This window comes from Lichenostomus cassidix, chromosome 1Aa, assembly GCF_008360975.1.
Source record: "Lichenostomus cassidix isolate B80296 chromosome 1Aa, HeHo_3.0, whole genome shotgun sequence".
NCBI classification, from domain to species: domain Eukaryota; kingdom Metazoa; phylum Chordata; class Aves; order Passeriformes; family Meliphagidae; genus Lichenostomus; species Lichenostomus cassidix.
The window spans coordinates 44,004,734-44,027,520 of NC_139480.1; the positions used below are offsets into that span (position 1 = coordinate 44,004,734).

Consider the following 22,787-nt stretch of genomic DNA (forward strand, 5'->3'; position numbering starts at 1 on the left):
ATCAGTAGGAAGCTGTATGGGTGCAATTAAAACATTTGCCTTAAGCATTTGTTGTCCAAATTCAGAAATATTAAGCTACATTATGAGAACTTAGAGTGAATTTGACAAAAATCTAAAAATGCTGTTAGCATTTTCTAAGCTTGGGGACATTTTAAAGTGAAGAAAAATGTAAAAGCTGAACAGTAATTAAATTTTGGAAGTTCTTTCATTTTCAGTAGACACATAAATCTGTTAGGAAAGAATCTGCTTTTTCTGTAATATTGTATAACAATAGATCATAGAATGTTAAGGGTTGGAAGGGACATTTAAAGATCATCCAGTCCCAACCTCCCATGCCGAGGGCAGGGACACCTCCCACTAGACCAGGCTGCTCAACACCCCAACCAACCTGGCCTTGAGCACTTGCATGGTTGGGGCATCCACAGCCTCCCTGGGGAATGTGCTCCAGTGCCTCACACCCTCACAGTAAAGAGCTTCTTCCTAATGTCTAACCTAAATTTCCCCTCTTTCAATTTGTGCCCATAACTCCTTGCCCCATCAATTACAGTTCCCAATGAAGAGTTTGTCTCCAGCTTCCCTGTATGTCCTCTTCAGATATAGGAAGGATATACAGTGACTCTATGCTTCAATAGAGCTCAGTTCTAAAATGTTTTTTTTTGTTAGTTGTCCCTACAAAAAATTTCAATTTAAAATGAATGTAAATAAATTTGTCACTAGGTGTCATTGCCATCCACTTTAGTTACCAGTTGGAATAATTTCACTTAGACAGTTGCAGGAGTTTGTTGTGTTTATTTTAAAAAGCTTGCAGAATTCTGTTCTTCTGTTAGTAATATTGAAAAAAAATGGCATCAAAATGCAGGCAGTTTTAGGAATCCCTTGTATCAACCTATTTCCAGTAGGCCTACTGACTAATGATGCAGTAAAACCCTGTCTTAAACAAAGAATGATTTGGACAGTCTTCCCTTCCTACGTTGTGAATCACATGTAAGGTAGTATCAGGGGTTAGCTTTAGCCAGCTGAAGAACTTTTTAACACATTAATCTTTCAGAGAGCATAAAAGATGTAGTGATGGTATGTGATGGTCAAAGCAGTAATCCTATATTATCTATATATTTGTGATATGTAATTGCAATGTATATTTCCATAATTGTACCCTGCATGATGTTTACTTCTACATGACATACTATTTTGCTACAGATTTTGCCTCTGTTCACATTATACCAATATTTTGTATCTGAGATTTGTAAGGACCCAGCTAAATGTATTGAAGGAAGAATTTTCAAGGTAATCAAATAAACTTTCTCCTTCACAAAACACATTGAATTTCAAATAAACTTTTCATTTCTTTGTTAAATGTAATCAATTTAATATTCATATATTGCTATTATGAAAAGTAATGCTTTGAAGTTCAGCTGTTGCTTAGTGTTTCTTATCACACCAGACTGTAGGGCTACTTCCTAAATGCAATTAATATTTTTATTCTCAATTTTAGTAGCATGCAGAGTTACTTATACAGTTTTACTGTAATTTCCTGCATAGGCAGTTGAGTGCTTCCATAAATTCTTTCTACTCTCTATTTAACAAAGAGGTTTTCCATCTTCAGTCCAAACTTTTCACTCGGTATTTTTTATCTTCTTCCACTTTTCTTTTTAAAGTTTTCTTAAGTGCAAAACATGAATTATTTTTTTCCCCCAGATGTTCACTTCTGGATTTGTTGTTACTATCAAGGTACAACAGGGTTCCATGAAATCTAGGAACAGCTTTTTTTTATTTTCACTAATGTTCACTTCTTGGCTTTAGTGGTTTCTGGGTTTTTTGTTGTTGTTTGTTTGTTTTGTTTTTGCTTGTTTGTTTGTTTTTAATAATTTGTGAGATTTTGGCTTTTTTAAAGGAATCTGACTGGTACTAAGAGTCAGAATGTTACTGGTTTTAGATTTGTTTTTAAAAGAGGAAGACCCATATTTCAAATTATTTACTATAATATATAAAAGATTTCTTTCCATTGAAGATCATTCTCCATCAATGTACTATTCTGGTAACCAAATCTATTTGAAAATTACCTTTAAATACATTTTATTTTGAGCAAAAAGAATTATTGAAAAACATTTGAATCAAAGGCTTTATTATTTTTTCACAGATTAAAGTACTTACAGATATAGGATTTTTTACGGAGGCCTTTCATGAACTGTCTTTGCTTAGCTGGGGAGAGAGAATTCCATGGAAAATACCAGCAGGATACAGATATACTGAACAAGTACAGGTAAACACCAGAAAAGTATAACATCGAACTCTGACAATCAATTTTCTTCCTAAAACTGCAGATACTCCGTATCTGCAAGTTATTACACATTCCTAAGAAATTCCTCTGTTAACTCATTTATTTTGTACTCATTGTAACACATTACTTTTTTTTGCTTTTGTCCATTTTACAGGCCTTACAGAAATTTGACTCCTCAAAATCTCTCATGGCTGTTACAAATTTGGAGGTAAAAAAAAAAATCTGAAAGAGGCGAAAATTTTATGCTATACATAAATATTTATTCCCCTGTATTAAGGTAGGAATAATCCAGTTCAGAAAATATCCTTGTTATTATTAAAAAATCCAGTAAATAGAAAACATATTCCTCTCAATGGATTATTATTTACTAAATTTTAAATTTTATGGTGGAACTGTCAAGGGAAGGACAACTAGCATTTTCACCATTTTTCAGATGGGAGATCTAATATCCACAAATCTGTGGCTTTTCTGTGGAAAACAAAATAGCACAATTATTCAGGCTTTGTTATGATATGGAAGGTCTGATGTTTATTCTGCTAAATTGCTGAGAATGTCAGTCTTTCAATGCTATAACTTCTAATAATTAGAGTTGTCTTCATAGATCTGTCCTAATTCAAATGAGGGTCGAGGTCCATTTCTGGGATAACAAAAAAATTAAAGTGGTTGCTCTATAATCCAGTCTCTAAACGGTCATTTTCTCATTTTATTTAAAATCACCTGTTCATCAATAACTTCTTTTGTGTTTTCCAGTTTTAATAATTTCCTTTTATTAAGTTTCTCACAGATCCACTGAGCTGGTAGGAGTAAATGTTAGTAGAATGTGAAAAAGATGTACCATTAAAACAAATTGATAAATTAAAATTCCCACTTTTTCCCCTCTACTTTTCTCTGTTTTGTTTACGGTAAGCTTGTGTGTCTCCTATAGCAGTTGATATTACAGGATGGAAATGAGAAGTCTATCTTGACAGCTTTTGATCTCACTAGTTTCTGATTTATTTTGAAGTTGTGCATTATCTTGAGCTTTTCATTTGAACACTTCACAGTATATGTAGGGCTGTTACTGGTCTCAAGATTTTGCAAATCTGTGTAGACATTCAACTTCTAAATTTGTTAATCTCAAGTGAGAATATTAAACTAATGATGAAACAAGGATGCTATAATGAATAATGAAAAGATTCTGTGAAATATGCTAGAACGGTCTGATACAAGAATATTTTTCCTTTCTAAACAACAGACTTTTCTCTGAGTTGAGATTTTTGAACTACAGATTTACCCACAATGCAGAAAATTAGAACTTGCACTGATAGTAGCTATGACTTCATGCACCTTCTGCTGGAAAACCAATCTCTGAGAGTGTAGCAATGCTACTAAGGGGTGAAGTTTGGAAAGAAAAAGAGCAACTTATTCATAATAACTGAGAATAGTACTAATATTGTTCATGTTAATTTTTGATAAGTGTCATTATTAATAGAAGCAGAATATGTCTTGAGCAAGAAAAATGTAAAATATGTCATTTCAAATAGTCCCAATTGTTAACTTTCTTGTAGGTACTGGAAGACCTATTTAATTGGGGTCTGTCTTTAACAGTGGTGCCACTGTGCAACCGACAAATTATGAATAAATTAACCTTAGCCAAAATGCATCTCATCATTTGTCTTTCTGCCACAATAAATAATATACCTGAAAAAGTTGAAAAAAATATATATTGTGTCGATAACAGCAGCTTGCCAGAGCCAAGCAGAACTACATCATCAAAAGCAAAAGGTAATTATAAGGGTGATGGAAAAGTATATTTATATTGTTTCAAGCATGGTTTTTCCACTTTCAACTGCATATGAATTAATATTGTCATATTATGAACAATATTAATTTTAAATGCTGCTGAAAAAATTCAGTCACTATTGAAATAATAAGCATTAAGATTTGTTAAGTTTCTTTTAGCTAATATTTCTATTATTATTATTATTACTTTATTCCATTATTACTTATTTTGATGTTGAAAGTCCCAGCTATAAGTAGAGAGAAAAGGGCTATTTTCTTCCAATTACTGAGAATGCTTTGCTTCTGCATCTGTTATCTGAAATTTTATCTGCAATGTGTTTGACAGCTGATACTGAACAGAATTTAAGACAACAGGAACAAAGAGACGCAATGGTGCATCTCGTTGACTGTAAAGATGAATTGAATATGGCCATGCTGAAGGTAATTTTGATTTTTAGGAGAAAAGGATTAAGAAGCTGCAGATTGATCCAAGAACATTGCTAATGCCTTCAGTGTAACAGAAATTATGATGAGAGGATGGTATGAAAAAGGAGACTAGAAATTTCTATTTCTGATCTGACTGTAGTCTTACTAGCTGTGCATGAAGTGTTGACTATTCGGTGCAATCATTCTTCATTTTTTGGGCATAATTTTTCTAATGATGGGAAGTATTTCCACAGCTGGATCTCAGTATGACTATTTCAGTATAAAGGGTAAAGAATAAATAGGATTTCAAGATAAAATCATCTCCTTTCGGAGGGTGCCACCTGTAGAACAAGTCAGAGACTCTTTGATAGGGCAGTATGCTATACAAAGAAATGGAAAACCACTCTCTACCATTCTCACATGTGAAATATCTTGAATTTTTCATGTTGCTCTTTCTGATACTTTATTTTGATGAAAAGATACCACAGATTATTATCTTCTTTGTTTGAAAGGGGTTTGTTTGGTTGGATTTTGTTTTGTTTAATTGTAAACTTTATGGTTGGCAGTTTCACATCACAAAAAGACCAAAATTAAAGGTTGACATATTATTCATTCAGAGGGGTCTTCCACTTTGGTATCTACTTTTGGCCATTGTTACAAGCAAAGCAATGCAAAAATTATATCTGTAAAATGGAGGTTGATTTTGTATGGCAATTGGTATAGGTCATACACTATAAATTTGAAAAATTTAGTATAACTTGAAAATAGCACCTTTAAAATAACTAAAATAGAAAGGTTTGTTTAAATTGAATAGGATTCATTTAAGAGCCATAATATATTTCTTACTATTTTGATCTTTAACTATTCTGTTCTTCTGATGGGTTTTTTTTGTTTGTGTATTTGTTTGGGTTTTTGTTGTTTTTTGTTTGTATGATTATTTGGTTAGTTTTTTTTAAGTACAGCTCTGAATTCTGATCAAAATAATGTATTGGATGATACAAACGTTTAAATTAGTTTTTAATTCCACTGGAAGCTCCACAAATGGGATTTCTTTTAAAATTAACTTTTTAGATGTGTTTTTCACAGCTTCTTACAGCTTTTTTATCAGAAACACTGCAGATTACAGTTGAACTTTCAGGGTACATATTGCTCACAAGGATATGTCAAAGTATAGCTCGTAAAGAATGTAATACTTCTTTCAACATCTTTAATGTTGTTTTCAATGTTGTATTTTATTGTTTAAAATTACTAAGCATAGTTAGAAGTATAGTATACAATTATCAAGTATAGCTATTAGATAAAGAATGGGAAATTTATGAGTAATGTTGCCAAGCCTTAAAATCTGTGGTTAAGCATACATGGCAATAGTACAGGCACAGTTAAGATGTTACTGCTTTCAACACAATGATTGTGTAAACCTGAGAAAAGCAAAATTACATACACACACACCCACCCCATTTATGGAAAAGGCATATTGCATTTAAGTTGGTTTATTTTAAGGTGCAGAGACAGCAGGCTATAACAGGAAAAACTACTTCTAAAGAGAATTTTTATTTCTTTATTATTTTTTTAAAGCATACAACCCATTGTTCTTCTCTAGGGGATTTTGTTGACAGAAGCTGAAGAAAGTCTTAGCCATCTTGTACAGGACATACAGGAAAAATATGATGGAGACATATCTGAGTATTCTGTGGAAGATGTAGAGTTTCTTATTGAGGCCCATCTTGAGCTTGCTTCTATTTCTCAGCAGAGGCATCAAGCAGCTCTCAGGTAAGTAATACTGTGAACAACCTTATCTTGCATGGCCTTGGCCATCAATGATTTAAAAAAATTCTTTATTACTACACCAGTATTGTAAATCTTAGTAGTCATCTGTAACAACTCCATTAGTATATTTACAACTGTAAGATACACAGGCTTTAAAAAAAGTTTAATTTTTTTAATAATAATAATAATAATAATAATAATATTTTAATAATAATAATAAAATTTTAAAATTTTTTTTATTATTGCTCTATTTTGCTTTCTGAAAGATGATCAATTATTGGCTCAGAGATTCAGCTGGCCCAGAGAATCAGTTATGATTTCTCTGTGGGATGTTTTTGTGATAAAGTGTTGTACAGAAACAGAAAAATTTGCAAGCTTCACCATTTTGGTTAAAGTCTGGGTATGTTAGGTCATGTGTTTTCTTATAATTTTAAAGTGTACAACAGAGCACTAATGTTATCTCTGAACTACTGAATTCCACTTTATTCTAGAATGCCCTGAGTTACTGTCCTAAAAGAACATTTCTTTTTGATGTACTCATTGGTTTTAATTAAAATGTCAAAATGTTATTTTTAAAATTACAGTAATTAAAAAGCACTGATGTAGAGTTAACATGTTAACATTTTAGCAACGTAAATTATATTTTTAGTGATAGTGTCTAAAATATTGTTGTATTATCTCTATATATCAGGGTGTGTATTCTGATATTTTCTCCAAATTAAAATTCCCAAATTCTGTGATTTTTTTTTTTTGAGATTCTGATTTGTTTTGGAGAATCTAATGACATTACAAATGTGTTATTCTTTGAATATATTGGACCTACAGAAATATATTAACTCTTTGTATATGTTAAATTCCAAACATTGTTTTGGTTTTTTAGCTAGGAGTATTCTTCTATTTAGCATAGCTATAATTTTACATAAATTTTTGTAAGAAGGATAATAGTCTAACAATACATAATTTCATCAGTGTCACGTTCTTTCTGTCTAATATTTTATTAGAGGGAAAAATCTTTGAGCGTACAAATTGCTAACCACAAATGCAGCATACAATGGTGTAGCACTATCACTTGCCAAACTAGATTGAGATTTGGTACAATATAATCAATGTTTGTAATGTTTGTTAGATTTAATGTAACTAAACACATCAGGATTGCTACAATAAATCTTATATAGCATTAAGCATCAAAAAAAGAAAAAACCTTTTTTTAATTGTTGGAATAGTGGTGAAGATTACTGATGAAGTTGTAGGTGGTTCAGTAGGCCAATAGATCAGTCTTAATGGGATTTTTTACCCAATTAACAAAAAATGATTTATTCTATGACAAAACAAACCACTTCTCTCAGCCCTCATAGGTGAATAAAAATACCTCCAAATCAGTAACTTTTAAACAGCACAATTTCTTTTGCATTTCTATGGTACAGCAATTAAAAAAAAAATTAAAATTAACAAGGACAGGAGCTTCAGAGTGCTGTATAGACTGCTGAACTGAAAATAGTAGCTGTCTGCAGTGTAGTCTTTCACCCAGGTTTTGTTTATGTTATTTTAAAAGAAAGCAGTTTCCCAAAAATTTGGATATTAGTACTGTAATGATTTGGCAGTAATGCCACTAGTGAAGATGTGAAGTAAGAGCTTGTAGGTTATTTGTGGACATTTCTCATAATGAAATATAAATCTATTTCAGTGACTTTAGATTAATTTAACATAAATTGTCAAAGAGAAATCAATCACTTGACAGTCACCTCATCATACTTGTGAGTGTCCTGAATTTTATAAAGTCTCTGCTAGTAACCAAGGAGCAGTATGCATAGGAAATATCTTGTGTGTAATCTTAGCTTGATACTAGGCTTGGTAAACTATTATTATACTGCATTAGTAGAGTTCTGTCCCAGACTTTCTCACCCTGCTAAACAGGTTCCAGTATAAGCAAGACATTTCAATGCAGGACCCTTCATTTTGCCATGCAGTTTATATCCCAGAGACTAGTTTCTCTGCAGTTTTATAACTTGTCTCAGATTGAAGAAACTTTTTTAGGATATCAAGGATTTCAAAGGATGTCAAGCATTTTTATGGCTCATTTTTTGTGACTCACCGATTTTTGATGGATGCTTGTTTAGTCGGCCTTATATATTGATAGTGGTCAGTAGCAGGAAAAAAAAGCCATCAAAAAACAAAGTGAGGGTTTGGGTTTTTTTACCCTATTTTGCAGTTTTATTGCACTGCCATGGAAACTGGTGATATGTCTGCCTCAGATACAAATGGAACATTTTTTCAGACAGCTGAATGTTTCCTGCCTGCCAGCCTAGAAATCAAACTTTGCATGATATTACAGAAATTCATCTTTTTTTTTCCTTTGGCGAAATGACCTAGTGGTGAAATTGTTATAGTCAGCTGTACTTTCCTATTTTGATCATCTTGTCACTTTCTGATTCAGCTGATAAAAGGATGTGTATTTTGTCAAGGGAAATATATAGACACATTACTCTTGTTGACAGCAGAAGAGGGTCACAAAAATTTCATCAAGGGAAGTTTCTGCATTACAAGCTTCTGTCTTGCAAAAAATGTATGCTTCAGAATAAGTTTATGTATAGGACTAATCCCATTGATCTCAAGGAGAGTATGTACATGGTGTCTATCCTGACAATCTCAGCTTTCTAATTACCCAAATAGGTGCTTGTCTGCTTATGTGAATAAATTGTGACTTAAGACATATGTGAATCTTTGGTCTTGTGGTCTATATCTTACTTGAGAAGTTTATATACAAGCATGTCTGTAAAAATAGCCTCATTTTCAATGTTGCTAAATAGTGACAACAGCAGTTAACTGGAGGCAGCGTTGCTGAGGAAATTAGGTTAATATTTGTTAATAGCCTGCGTATACTCTTAGGTGCTGTACCTTCTCCAGTGTATTTGAGATATGTGAACCATAGCATCTCAAGCAATGTTTTAAGAAAAGTCAGATTTTGCTGTAATTCTAATTTTGATGCCTGGGTTCAGGGAAGAACTCTTAAAAAAAGAAAAGCAGTTGGGGTGTATCATTGCATTATCCTTATGGTCTGTTTGCTTTTATAAGCAAATTCTGTTTCACCCTTTCTGGTGTTAAGGAGAAACTCATCATCAAATTCAACACTGATTTATTCTGCTTTCATTTTGTTGAATAAAACTGAGGCAAAGGGATGATGAAGGAGATTCATGAGGATTGAGTTCTGAGAGGTAAAAGCCAAGATATTAACGGCTTTGGTTCTCATTGTTACTTTGGGGTCTATTTGTGCTGAATTGCTGTAATCCATCCAGGTCTCCATCATAAAAACAGCAAGCAGGATAGAATCAGAAATGACAGGAAGGCTTTAACTGCCCTCTTATCTTAACAGGAGGTTATCTATTCTGTGGTTATACATATGTTGACAGAATAATGTGAGTAATTTAGAAGTAGTGCAGCTCTTGTTCAGACTCCTTTGTGCAAGATCTTTGCCTTTGCAACCATTAGTCTAGAACATCTCAAAAGCAGTAAATTCTCACAGACCCTGAATCACTCTTGCATTGTTCTGGCAGTGTAAAAAGGACTTTAAGGTGGTAATAATTCTGTTTTTTTTCATATGCTTCATAACAGCCAGTCTCTACGTAAAGAGAGTCTCTGTATGTAAAAAGCCAGCATAGATAAGAACTTTGGTTATACATTTTTAACAATTAACCTGCTGAAAAATCTTTTAAGTGGTGAGCTAGGGATACTCTCTGATACTTTAAAATTATTAGAAAAATGTTTCTGTGGGAAGAGAACATGTAGAATTGTAAAAAAAACCCAAACAAACAACCCTCAAAACCAAACTCGAAAATGTTTTAGAGAAGATGTAGGAAAGATTTACAGACATAGATGAAAATGGGCAATTGGGAAAAACCAATACAAAGAGGCATTGATCTTGGCAGTTCTCAAAATATTTTGAGTAATGTGTTCTCTGGACAGCGATTCCTGTTATGAAGAAGATCTTCTGTCTATGATGACTTTGCAGATGTCTTCATATGATGAAAATAATTGTATTCAAAAAGTCTGTTGCTACAGATCCACATTTTTGTGCATGTGAAGAAAATTGAACATTATCTGAGGATATCTGAGTGCTTCTAAAGACAGCAAAAAATGAAAACCCAGTAGTTATTTTAAGAAACCTGACAATATTTTGAGATCCCAGCCCATCATATTTTAACACATGGGGTTGAATGCTGCACCAATCCTAATGGCGTCTGTGTCTTTCTAGGTGCTGTTCAGAGTGAGCTACAGAAAAGGATTTAGGCTATGGGGCAGGGGGTATGGTAGATGCAATGCCATGGGATTGCTTATTGATGAGGTTTTGTCTCATCACTTTCATGGTGTGCGCTAAGATCCTGTGAGTATTTGACCATGTGGATTTAAAAGAAGGATTAAAATATAGCCTGGAAATTTTTAAGGAGGACGGTATTAACCTTAGTTTTGGGTGATATAGAACTCTCCTAATATATCTTGCCATTTTCAGTATTTTTTACATCTTCTGATTTCTAAGAACTCATCCCTGAAGACAGATATGCCATGGTTGGTCTTGATCTAGTGACTGGACTACATGTCAAAGTTGGAATTGATGATCCTAAAGGTCTTTACCAGCCAAAATTATAATAGAAGTTATAATGGGAAGTTATGTTTTGATTGCTCCAACAGAATATGATAGATCTAAGCTTATATGCTATTCACAGAATAATAGAATCATCAAGGCTGGGAGAGATCCTAAGCTCATCAAGTCCAACCATCAATCCAACACCACCACTGTGACCCCTCAACCACTAAATTGTATCACCCAGCACCAGATCCAGATGCCTCTTGAACACCTCCAGGGATGGTGATTCCACCAGCCTAGGCAACCTGTTCCAATCCCTGACCACCCTAACAGTGAAATACTATCAGGTTATGTCTGTTATTGGCAAAACTTTTACTGCTGTTTTGACACTTTCATAATGCACTGCCTACAAAATCAGAAAATAGTCTGAGAGCACTTTTTTGTTTTACTGAAGCAAAAATTGAAAACTGCTGATTTACGTCTCTGATGTAGTAAAAAAATGAAGTATCTAATTTAATAAAATCATAAAGTGGCAAATATTATTAGTATTTTTAAATAATATTGCTCTATATCACAGTGTTGCTTTGGCTTTCTCTACAATTCGACTTCTCCAAGATGCAAAAGTTTTTAGAATTGAGGTGCCACATTTTCACGAACAGGAGGATGAAGGGGAGTGTTTGGTATGTGTGGATATTTGTTTTAAACTAATCTTTCTTTGTCTATGAATCTTCCTTGCATTAAGTGTTGAGTGATTTTCATAATTTTAGAACTAGCAGTAGTGTATGATGTGGTTACTGTTAACTTGGGCAGAAAATTATCTTTGACATGCCTAGGATAGCTCCTTGCCTAAGGTGTACTCAATGTGTGTGTAACCATCATTATCATTTGTATAAGGTTAGGAACTACAGTTTTTATTTCCATACTGTCAAATGGCAGAACTGAAAATCTCCTTTTGTTTAAAATCCTGCAAACAAACACGAAGTGAAAAAAATTGGTATCGGGAAAATCTTGTATTATTCTGTTAAGGTGCTTTAGGTTTTCTCATTTCTTCAAACTACTAGAATTATTCTCCATAACAAATATAGTATATAGATGTATTTATGGAGTCTCACATAATACATACTTAAATTTTCAATTGTTAAAAAGTTTTAAAATAGATATTAAAATGTAAGTAATACATGGCCTCCTGTTATTAAAATGTATGTATCTACCCTTCAAATAAACTTCTGTTTAGAATGTTGTTATTATTTGTAATATATTTGCATTGATTTATTTTACACTGATGCTGCCCTGTTGCCTTGTTTGTAGTAAAGCATGCTACTCAGAAAGTAACATTTTTCTTGCTTTTGGAAAATATCAGGATTCCAACCCTGAAGATGTTCCACTGCCTCCCAGTGTGATAGCACAAGACCACCTGAATGCACGTTTGTGGCTGAGGTGTCGAGCAGCGTTAGTGGCTGCACTCGTGACACAGATACGTGGTGTTGGTGACATCAAAGGTACTACTCTTCCTTGATTTCACTTTTGGGATTATGATGGGCAATTGAGCCTATATAGACACAGTTCTTATTCGTAATTAAAAAATACTAATGTTAATTCTGGGGCTGAATTATCACTGAACAATTAGGTGTATTAAATTAATCCAATCCAATAAGGAAAATATAAGTGCATTCTCTCCTAGAGCATGTAAACAGAAAGTATTATATTAATTTTCATTTAATAATCGTTATCTTTTGATCATTTACTTGTGTATAAAAGTTTCAAATAATGTAGTGTAATTAGGAAAATATGGTTGTTTTTAAAAGCACTGTTGCTAAGTACTTCTAGTTTTAAAAGTCTCAAAATATTTTTTTACTTTTTATATCTCCAGTAAATGAAATATTCCTATATAGCTCCTAAAAATATTCCAGATTACTTTTTTAAAGATTTAAGAGAGATACTGGAAAATACATCTATTGCAGTTTGGTTATGAATAAAATGTTTTTCATTCCTTTGTTCTGTGAACTGTGATGCTCAATTAAGTATCCAAATCAGTTGAAGTCTGTAGCCAAACTTTTATTTAATCACGTCTGGATAATTGCTGTGAAGGCTGTTACTATTTTGGAATAATAACTAAAATCAGATTTTTGAATATGTAGAACAGATCTGCAATATCTTAGTATTTATGTTGGTGGCTTACATAAAAAGCATGCATTTGGATGAACTTAGTGCAGTTTAGAAACTCAGTGGGTTTTCTTTCTTTTAAAAGTAAATATGACACAAAATTGATGAAATGGTACATGTGGAATGTGGAATCTATAATGTCATATTTTCTGTAATTTTTTAGTTTAGAAATGACTTAAGCATGGTAGAACACACCATAAAGTCTTTTCTGTTGTATTTTTACTATTTATATATTCACTTCTTTTAGGAAATGATGTGGCTCAGCACAGAAGTGTGATAAAAGAAGTGATATTAGAGGCAGAAGCCTTTGGTGATACTGAGACTCAGGCTGAAATGATGGTGCAAGCTGCAATTCTTGACCTGCAAGAAAAACATCCTGTGGCAGACATTAAACTTCTTTTGCAGGTTTGAGCAGCAAGGAGAAACTGTTTGCTTCTCTTCAATGCATTTTTTGTGTAGTTAGAATGCTGATGGCAGCATTAAATAAGTTTGAAATAGTGCCTCTAAAATGGATTTTTTTTTCACTTTGTGTGACTTGTCCTCATAAATAGACAGGAAAAGCAGTAACTGCTTTGGTTTATATCTATGTCCAAACAGAATATCATCGGTTTACTCCAAGAGGATCCATGTATTTCCCTGCCAGCTTCTTTGACTCTTGTGAAAAGTCTGCTCCTGCTGGCAGACATACTGCCCCTGCAAATAGCAGAAGATACAGAACATTGCTCTTCTGCAGTGGAGCCATTAAACTTGCTTGTTTTGGCACACGAGCTTACCATTAAAGCAGTGAGTACATGTTGGTGCATTTCCAAATCCTTCTAACAGCCTTAAGAATTTATACTGGAAACTATTTTATCAATTTATTTTAAAGGGCTATTGCTATTAACTGATCACTTCAGTTTTAACTGCATTGGAATAGTGTAAAGAAGTACTTCATCCTATCAAACTATTTATCCATACTCTTCATGCACGCTCACACATATAGGCTGGAATTTCCATGCCATTAAAAAATACTGAATACTTGCAAAATGCACATCTATGTGTGAAGAGTGAATCAGGGAGTTTGTTAAAGAGATGCAGAGCACGCACTTTTCCCATTTGAAATGAGGGACATATTCATACTCAACACCTCAGGGAGGATGTAGATCTCATTAAATTCCTAACTGTTAAGCATCCAAGAACTTAGCTTTGTATCTTAGAATAATTTGAATCAGGACAATCTGTATAAAGTAGAATGATATTTTAGGTTGATGGATTGTTACAATTGGTATGAAGAAATAATTTCTGTGTAAAAATTTAAATATTAAAAAAATATCTAAAGACATGAACTTTGTGAGAGTACTAAACCATTTACATATTTGGAATCCATAGATGATAGGCATTTCAACCTGTTCTTGGTATGGGTTACAGAGAAAAGCTTTTTGATCAAATTCTTTACTCATATTTTCTAAACTGGAAGTTTAATCCATTGAAATATTTATTTCCCTAAGTAAGAAACAATCATATGAATCACTTCAGACTCAAACTTCCATCTGTGAGACTTGCTCACCTTCAAGTGACTTGACACTTTACAGCATCTCCCCATCATCTTATCTCCGTGAATGAAAGGTTGGACTGGTCCACTCATGCTAATTTCTTTTTCTTTTCTGGCCTTTGATGGATGACAGATTTTGTTGTAGACATGACAGTTTCTTTCAAGGGCTGTGGTTACTTGTGAGCTCTATTTCTTAAAGACTGATTTGGGGGAGTTTTCTTTTAAAAACCAAAGCCTAACATTATTAAATTCAATCAAGAGTTTATTAAAATTGTTTATTTGCAAGACTCCGCAAGACAAGGACACACTAAAGTAAAGGAGTTCAGGCGTATGGAATCCTTTTCTAGTGCTCTCTTACTAGATACTTGAGTTCCAGGGTTTTGCAATGCCTAACTTACTTTTTCAAACTGCTATTTAATTTGCTGACTGCAACTTGATTTTACTGAGCATACTCTTTTCATAGATTTTTGTTTGCGGTGAACCTGTTGAACAGCAAATAGAAGACAGTACATTGACTTGTCTGGTCTTACCTAGAAAAAATATCTACCTGCCACAGATTAATGTGCTAGCCCTTGTGAAAATGCAAATGGGTAAGAAAAACACAATTCATTATTATTTTTAAGTTTTAGTTAATTTTCATTCATATTTTATGAATGAGTTGATTGGTGTAGCATGGGCTTCTTTTGAATGGCCTAGGTAAACCTCAATGGCATCATAGAGTAGTGAAACAGTATTATAGTTTTGTATTTATATCTATCAGTCACTTGAGTTTTTGGGAATTGAGTTGTGGCAGTAAATCTGTAATAGCATTTGTTCTAAGGAATTTGCTTCTTTTTGCATGAATTGCTTGTCTATGAAATAATTTACAAAGAACTGTTTTGGGTTTCATCTTTAGGGCATATATTGGCTGAAAAAGTGGCTTGTACAGCTGCAAGAGGAGATCACTTGCAATGGCTACATGCTCTCAAGCATTTAGAATCAGCATTGAAACTTTGCAGAGCATCTGCAACAAAAAAATTACATATGGAAGCTGCACTTCTTTTTCAGATAGGTAAATAAACCCCTGTTTGTACATGCTGAGTGCCATCCTAGGCAATGTTATGCATGGTGTCCCTTGAAATTGGGACATTTTACTGTAAAAGTAGAATAGGTTTGGATGTGTCTCACTGTCTAGATGCAGATCTCTCTCCTGTGCTTAGTATCACACCAGAATAGTTCAGGGTGCATTATTCTACAAATAATCTCAAAATTGCATTAGAACTACTTTCATCTGTATGCTATCAGAGATCAGAGGGTGTGGCCAGTGAGACTAAGGACATTTATGTTTTGCACCAGGAGGTGTTGGTTTGTGAGGATCCCAGCCAGGAACACATTGAAGACTCTGTAATGTATATCTTAGAATGCCATTTTGGAGTTAACACTATAAAAAAAAGAAGAGATAATGTAAACAATCTTCCATTACTGCAGAGGCTGAGAACTCCAAGTTGTGCAGTATTGAATGTGCTTCCAATTAGGATGTAGCACAACATGCAGATCCTGTCTGTGGAAAAGTTGCCTCATCCTGGTCTTTTAGCTATTCTTAAGAGAAAACAATTCATCATTTCTGCTGTCAAAACAGCAACAACAACAAAAAAAAAAGCATGTTCACATAAAGAACCTCTTGCTTTGCTTTTCCAGAAAGGTTGTGAGAAGATGCTGCTGCAGTGAGGTGACTACATTGATCCTGTATGGCATAAATACACAGAATTTGCCCAGCACAGCAGGGGCCTGAAGGGCACACTTTGTGCAGCATAGCACAGCACAGAACAGGCCTGTGCCTGAGAATTAACTCTGCTAGTTGGGATCAGACAATGTTGGGGCTCATTGTGATTCCCAAGTTTGGTTATTTTAGCTACTCTATGAAGAGAGTTGTTATACAAACATTTTGCATTGCCTTTTAAACAAACTGTAAAAGATTTTGCTTTCCAGGAGGGGAATAGATAATGTACTATGTTGTTTAACTTCTCTGGAGGGAAAAAGAGGTTGGGTGGGTCTTAGAGAAGAAAAATTAATAACATCTTGAAAATCTACCTTCTGTATTTCTTTCTAAGGTAAGGTAGAGCGCCAGATAACTGAAACAGGCAATAATAAGTCATCTCAAGCTGTTGAAACCCTCTTGGAAGCTATCAAGCTCAGCCAGCAACATGATCAAACATATGAGTAAGAACCTAGCTATATAACTTTGAAAATAATTTAAATCATATATGAATGTAACTTTAAACAGTTTTTTGAGATTTGGTCTGGGACTTGTATTATGGAGTATCTTTTATGTTTTATGGAGTTTTCTTTTATTTCAATGTAGAGGAGCTAGTGGATATTTATTCTCTAATGTAAAACAAATGATAAGAATATTTAAAAGCATTTTTAATGCTATACAAAAGTTACAGCTTTCTGTTCTATTTCCAAATTTGTACCCTATCTGTCAATGCTGGGAACAGAGCTATCAATTAAACAGGAGGTTTATTCATATTTCAGAAGATGAGCTGTGGTCTGCCCCCTTCCAGATAACAGAAATCCAGCTTGAAAAGGTTAGCAGCCAGAAATAGTAAGAAGAGCAGAGGCAGAAGGAGTGTAGGAAATGTGTTTGTAACAGATATCAGGACAGTGACTTTGGCATTAGTTATCAGCCTAGAAGATGCCTGAAGAGCTGAGCCAAGACAGCCAATAAATTCTGTCAAGCAGCTCTGATACATTGGACTTTAGCTTTTTTTGTTTCTTGACCAGTCTAAATGAATAATGTGCCATGTCTAGTTAGATTCAGTGTAAAGGCAGCAATTTACCTTGCTTGTTTGGGTATTCTGTTACTTAAGTTAATGAACCAGAACTCTGAACATAGAAGCAGTAGCATAGTAATAAGCCCCAGCAAGCAGTCAGCATGATGGAAGATGGTATAGAAATGGACTGTGGTGAAGTTTTGCAAGTTTAATTTGCTACACTCTGATTTAATTTGCTACCATCTTTCTAAAAGAATGTACAGCACCATCAATGGACCATGGCTTTCTTGTTTTAGAGAACTAAACACCCTGATCACAATTATACAAGCTCTGTGACATCTGTGGAATTGTTTAATTAACGTTGTTTCTTGATGTCTCACATCCTCTTTGGTTAGCAAGACTAGAAATTTAACTAAAGTGTTGCCAACCAAGTGTAGAATTTGCCATCTTCCCAGTTAGTTTGCTCAGTCTTTAACTGTACAGTACTCTGACTTTTGTATTTTGCTTAACACAAATTATACCAAAGCTGGAATTTATTGTACTATATAAACAACCAACTAACTCTGTGCAATGTGAATCTGTCCAGAATAGTAACTACATGAGCAGGAGTTTGTTGCTATGCTTGGGAAAGTTAATACATAGGTGAGATCTAGAGAAATCTGCAGAGCCAGGAAGATTCTGCATAAAAAGACTAGTATAAACCTATAGGGAATAGAAACATTGGAGAAATTCTCCAGGTGTAGTGATTTTCAGCAGGTTGAGGGATGTAATTCTGGCCCTCTGCTCTGATATGGTGAAATCCTGCCTGGAGTACTGCACCTAGCTCTGGAGTTCTTAGCACAAGAAAGACATGACCCTATTGGAGCAGGTCCAGAGGAGTGCAACAAAAATTATGAGAGGCTGGAACACCTCTGCTGTGAGAAAAGGCTCAGAGAGTTGGAATTTTCAGCCTGGAGAAGGTTCCAGGGAGACTTTATGGCAGCCTTTCAGTACCTAAAGGGTGCTTATATGACAGAGTTTTTAATAGTGCTTGTAGTGATAGGACAATGGGTGATGGTTTTAAACCAAAAGAGGGTAGATTCAGACCAGATATGAGAAAGAATTTTTTTTACAATAGTGATTGCCTGGAGTAGGTTGCCCAGGGAGGTGATAGATATCCTGTACCTCAAAACATATAAGGTAAGGTTGGATGGGGCTCTGAGCAACCTGATCTAGTTGAAGAAGTCCCTGCCCATTGCAGGAGAGCTGGACTAGATGACCATTAAAGGTCCCTTCCAACCCACACCATTCTATGATTCTATAATTTTTGCTTAGTTTACGATACTGTTGTAAACATCACTGAAAAGAGAAGGAAACAAGGAGAGTAGGAATTGGTGAGCACTGTCTGAAGATGTGAAACATTCTGGTACAGAACTCAAAATGAAGGTTCCTCGGCTGAGCCCATTTAGGATACAAAGGTCTGTTTTGGTCACTGTGGGTATTTTTGCTGGTTCTTGGAAGAGTTTGACTGAGGATCCAATTTGACTTGTATCCAACTTCAGCCACCCATATTTCAGGGAAACCAGGGCAATGGATATATGCCTTAACTCGAGGAAGGAAGAGAAACTGTATGGAATGCTCACTTCCCTTGCAGGATTATGGTTTTCTTACTAAAAATTTGCAATTTATTTATGGAATATTTGTTTCAAATAATACAAATTATATTTGCTATACTGTTAAATCAAGGTGTTATTTGTTAAGCTTACCATAGGAATATTTTAGACTCACACGACTTTAAAACAGTATCCCAAGGCTTTCTGAAAGAACATACACTTAAAGTAGGAGATGGGGGCTGGATGAATGATGTATTTGGTGAGATACCTGGCTAGTCTTATGCAGGAGTCAGATTGTATCATTGTAATGCTTACTTTGTTAGTAATGGTGATTGTTCTGTGTGTTTCTTACAGGTTAATACGACGGTCATACCTTGAAATAGCACTATTATATTTGTATTTTGCCACAAATAATGAAGATGTATCACAGACAGATAATGTGGTGACTTCCAAATCAAGTGTATGTTTTCTATCTTTTGGGTAGTGGCCTCTTCAAGGAAATACATATTCCTTGCACCTTGCCATATTATTACTTGTAGTGACTTATAAAGAATACTGATACTGAAAGTCCTCCTAGGAAAATCACACAAAGAAATTATATAATAGAATTTGATCTTGTTTAATGTTATCTGTCATGCTTATTTCATTGAATGACAATATTTTAAATATTTTTCTGTATAAAATAGGAAGACACAGAACCAACAGTGTTTTCATTTCCAATTATGTACGAATTTGTACCTTGCAAAATGTACTTAACATTCAAACCTGTTTTTTTAAATGCTGACTTTACCAGATTTCAATTTTTCCATACAAATGTGAATGAGAGCATGAGAAATACAAGTATCTTCAAATACATAAAAGTTTCTACAAGCCATAGATAGAACACAAAATGTGTAACATTAGAGAAAAGAGGTAATTAAGATTCCAGAAAATGGAATATGATAGCAACACTGTACACAGTAGTGACCGTAGTATGAGCTGCTCTGAGAAAACTTTTCCAGGAGCAGCCAATTAGTGTGCTCTGGATAATTTTTAAATTTTTAACAATTAACCCATGGTTATACAGTGAATGCCACTTTTTACAACTTACAAATAAAACAATTTGCCTGTAGGTAGAAAAACTTCTTTCTATGTTTAAAATATGTTTTACTATAATACCTTTAGAATCCTGATTATGAACTGGTATATAATTTTAGACCTCTTCTGGAGAACTCTCTTCTGAGGAGGCTGTGAAACCAGAAGTCTACAAAGTACAAGCCTGGATTGCAATAAGAGCAGCTACACAGGTTGGTGCAATAGTCTGAAGAGTTAATTTTTTTTTTTTTTTTTAATTCATCTTATCCTACTTACACAAGCAAACAAGACAATGCAAACAAGAAGAGTATTAAGGTTTCATGAAATTTCTGGCATGGGTCTTATTTAATAAAATTAAAATGGACACTCTGAATAGTGCATTTAATCTCTCTTGGACAGATGTGACTGTTTACCTCAATTTTGATTCAGTGCAAATAAAATGGCACATGACCTGATATGTGTGCACATGTATTTGACATGTGGGCAGACATCAGTGGCATCCAGATGAGGATATCTGGTTTCAAATCACTTATGTAGTAATTAAGCTGTCAGCACTAATGATTTATTTAAATATATTGTGTACCTTTTGTCAGAAAGCAATAGAATATTTTCCTGACTTTAAAAAATATATGTTTAATAATTAATATTTTGTCTTCATATTCCTACTCTGAGATTTTAATATCCATATAAATTTCATTGTGAACTAGTCCTGAATAATATAAATGTTATTTTTAGGTCAGTGAAGCTGTGCTTGCTTCTCAGCTATTAATTGGAATGAAGAGTGTTAAAGAACAGAGCATGAAGGATGAAGTGCAACAGAAAATCCCAGAATTTGCTGTTATGGATATTTCTTCTTCGTACAGAGATTTCGTATCTGGTATTCCTTTATACCTAGTAATATCAGAAAATTAATTAAATAATAATCTATATATGCCATGTAATCTAGTAATACATTTAATATCTAGTTTTCATTTATTAACAATTATAAATCAGTTTTGAAAAGTAAAAGCAAAAGCCTCATCATGCATAGCAATAAAAAATATTAAGCAAAGACCTCATGGTCTTTAAATATTAGCCTGTGCACCTGTTCAATATGTTGAGAAAAATTAATTGTTTACATACTGTGGCTCAGAAAGATAGAATGCACATACTGCCATAATTTTGGAAAAACAGATGGTCCTTTGTTACAGGACTTCCCCAGACATCTAAAGTAGGTCTTGGCCCTGCTATCTGTCATCACTGCTTTTTTTGTGTTTTCCAATACTGTCTTATAACTGTTTTTTTTCCTTAGGTATATTAGCTTTCCCTTGGAGAGTTTCAGTTTTACTCTCAATTTTACAGAGATGATGGTGTTGAATAGCTTGTCGCCCCCTGCATCATCCCCAAAAAATCCAACTCAAACAACAAAACACAAACAAACCACAAACAAAAAAACCCACCAAAACTAACAACTCCTGCAAAATTTTCTGCCTGGATACTATATTCTAAAAGTCAACATCAGTTTAATAAAATTTTCACTGGCTTTCCAATCCAATGGATTATAATTTAAAGATGCTTCCATTAGCTTGGTAGAACTTTGCCTGGTTTATTTTGAACTTCTGCATTTATTTTTCAGCTAAAGGAGTTGATGAAATGGAAGTTTTTGATCTAAAAAAACACCCAATAGTGAAACCAGGAATTCTGAGATAAAGATTGCTAGATGTTATATAAACCCTAAGACAAAATATTCATATTTATTTTTAAACTCGGAACCATTAATTTGGTGGTAAAATTTTGGTTCAGTGGCTTAATTTTAATTATTCCAAGTGACTGACAAAGACTGAATTGCTTTCCCTGATAGCTGCTGGCAAAGCTGAGCAATGTCTGCTTACTGTACAGTGTTTAAACATATGTGTTTTGATTGGTTTATGGAAACAAGTGTTGTATGCTAAGACTTTCCATCAGATTGTTTTGTACTAGCTCCATTTGCTTATAATTACAGATCAGTTTTTATTTTAGCAAATGCAGCAGGTGTTTCTCCTGATAGTTCTGTTAGCCAATACAAAGATGAATAGAAAATTTAGAAAAGCAATAGTCGGCCAAAATACAAAAATGCAAATTGAAATGTAAATTATCAGCATAGCACTCTAAATATATTCTGAAAAACTAACTGAAACACATATTTAAGTTTTCATCTGTAAGACAACGTGCACATTTAAACTTTTGGCATTGACAGTGAAATGCCAGGAATAATATATGCATTCAAATTTTGTAGAAGCACTCATAATTATTTTCTGAAAGTTTACTGTTAGGAATTACTGTAACATAACCTTTGGTCAGTTTGGAGTTAGTAACAAAGCAAAAGAATTGTGTATTTTTTTGAGAGAGGTATGTATTAATACAGTGAAAAAAGCATTGAATATGAGCATTATGTAGTGATATTTGTACTGGGTTTTTTTCCCTTTTTTTGTAAGTACAGCTTGTAAGCAGCACAAAGAAAATATTATCTTTTATTTCACGGTTAAGAACACATTTTATTGAAAATGTTTTTAATATCTAAAAGAGACAAGATTAAAGCTAACAATGAACATTTCAGAGTACCTAACTCTTCTGAGTGTGGGTCAATGTAACTGGGAAGTTCAACTGCCGCATTTATGACTGATGACTCCTCATGTTGTTTCCATTTAGTAAATGTCTTCTATTGAACAATGTGGAGAAATATGGTTTTATATTCACATTCAGAGGGAGAGAATGCACTTTGCTCTCTACCCTTTCTAATTTCTTGCAAGGACCAGTAAGGTTCCTACCCATGATGTGAAAAACAATCCCTTTACTATTCCAACTAATATTAAAGCAGAATAGAAAAAAAATTTATTGTACGGAA

At 33.9% G+C, this 22,787-nt stretch overlaps 1 protein-coding gene across 4 annotated transcripts in view; it reads left to right on the top strand.

Annotated features, from left to right (window-relative positions):
- Positions 1-22,787, top strand: part of CFAP54 (cilia and flagella associated protein 54) — a 92,165-nt gene that overhangs the window by 56,773 nt on the left and 12,605 nt on the right. For all 4 annotated transcript variants that reach the window (XM_085046981.1, XM_085046960.1, XM_085046968.1 and 1 more), the window contains exons 47-62: positions 1,198-1,284; positions 2,138-2,260; positions 2,433-2,486; positions 3,826-4,042; positions 4,386-4,480; positions 6,066-6,235; positions 11,389-11,497; positions 12,172-12,310; positions 13,222-13,379; positions 13,572-13,757; positions 14,969-15,095; positions 15,401-15,556; positions 16,596-16,704; positions 19,205-19,310; positions 20,047-20,136; positions 20,660-20,801. In XM_085046981.1, the coding sequence (XP_084903107.1) occupies positions 1,198-1,284; positions 2,138-2,260; positions 2,433-2,486; positions 3,826-4,042; positions 4,386-4,480; positions 6,066-6,235; positions 11,389-11,497; positions 12,172-12,310; positions 13,222-13,379; positions 13,572-13,757; positions 14,969-15,095; positions 15,401-15,556; positions 16,596-16,704; positions 19,205-19,310; positions 20,047-20,136; positions 20,660-20,801 (2,068 nt within the window). The remainder of the gene's footprint in view (positions 1-1,197; positions 1,285-2,137; positions 2,261-2,432; positions 2,487-3,825; positions 4,043-4,385; positions 4,481-6,065; positions 6,236-11,388; positions 11,498-12,171; positions 12,311-13,221; positions 13,380-13,571; positions 13,758-14,968; positions 15,096-15,400; positions 15,557-16,595; positions 16,705-19,204; positions 19,311-20,046; positions 20,137-20,659; positions 20,802-22,787) is intronic.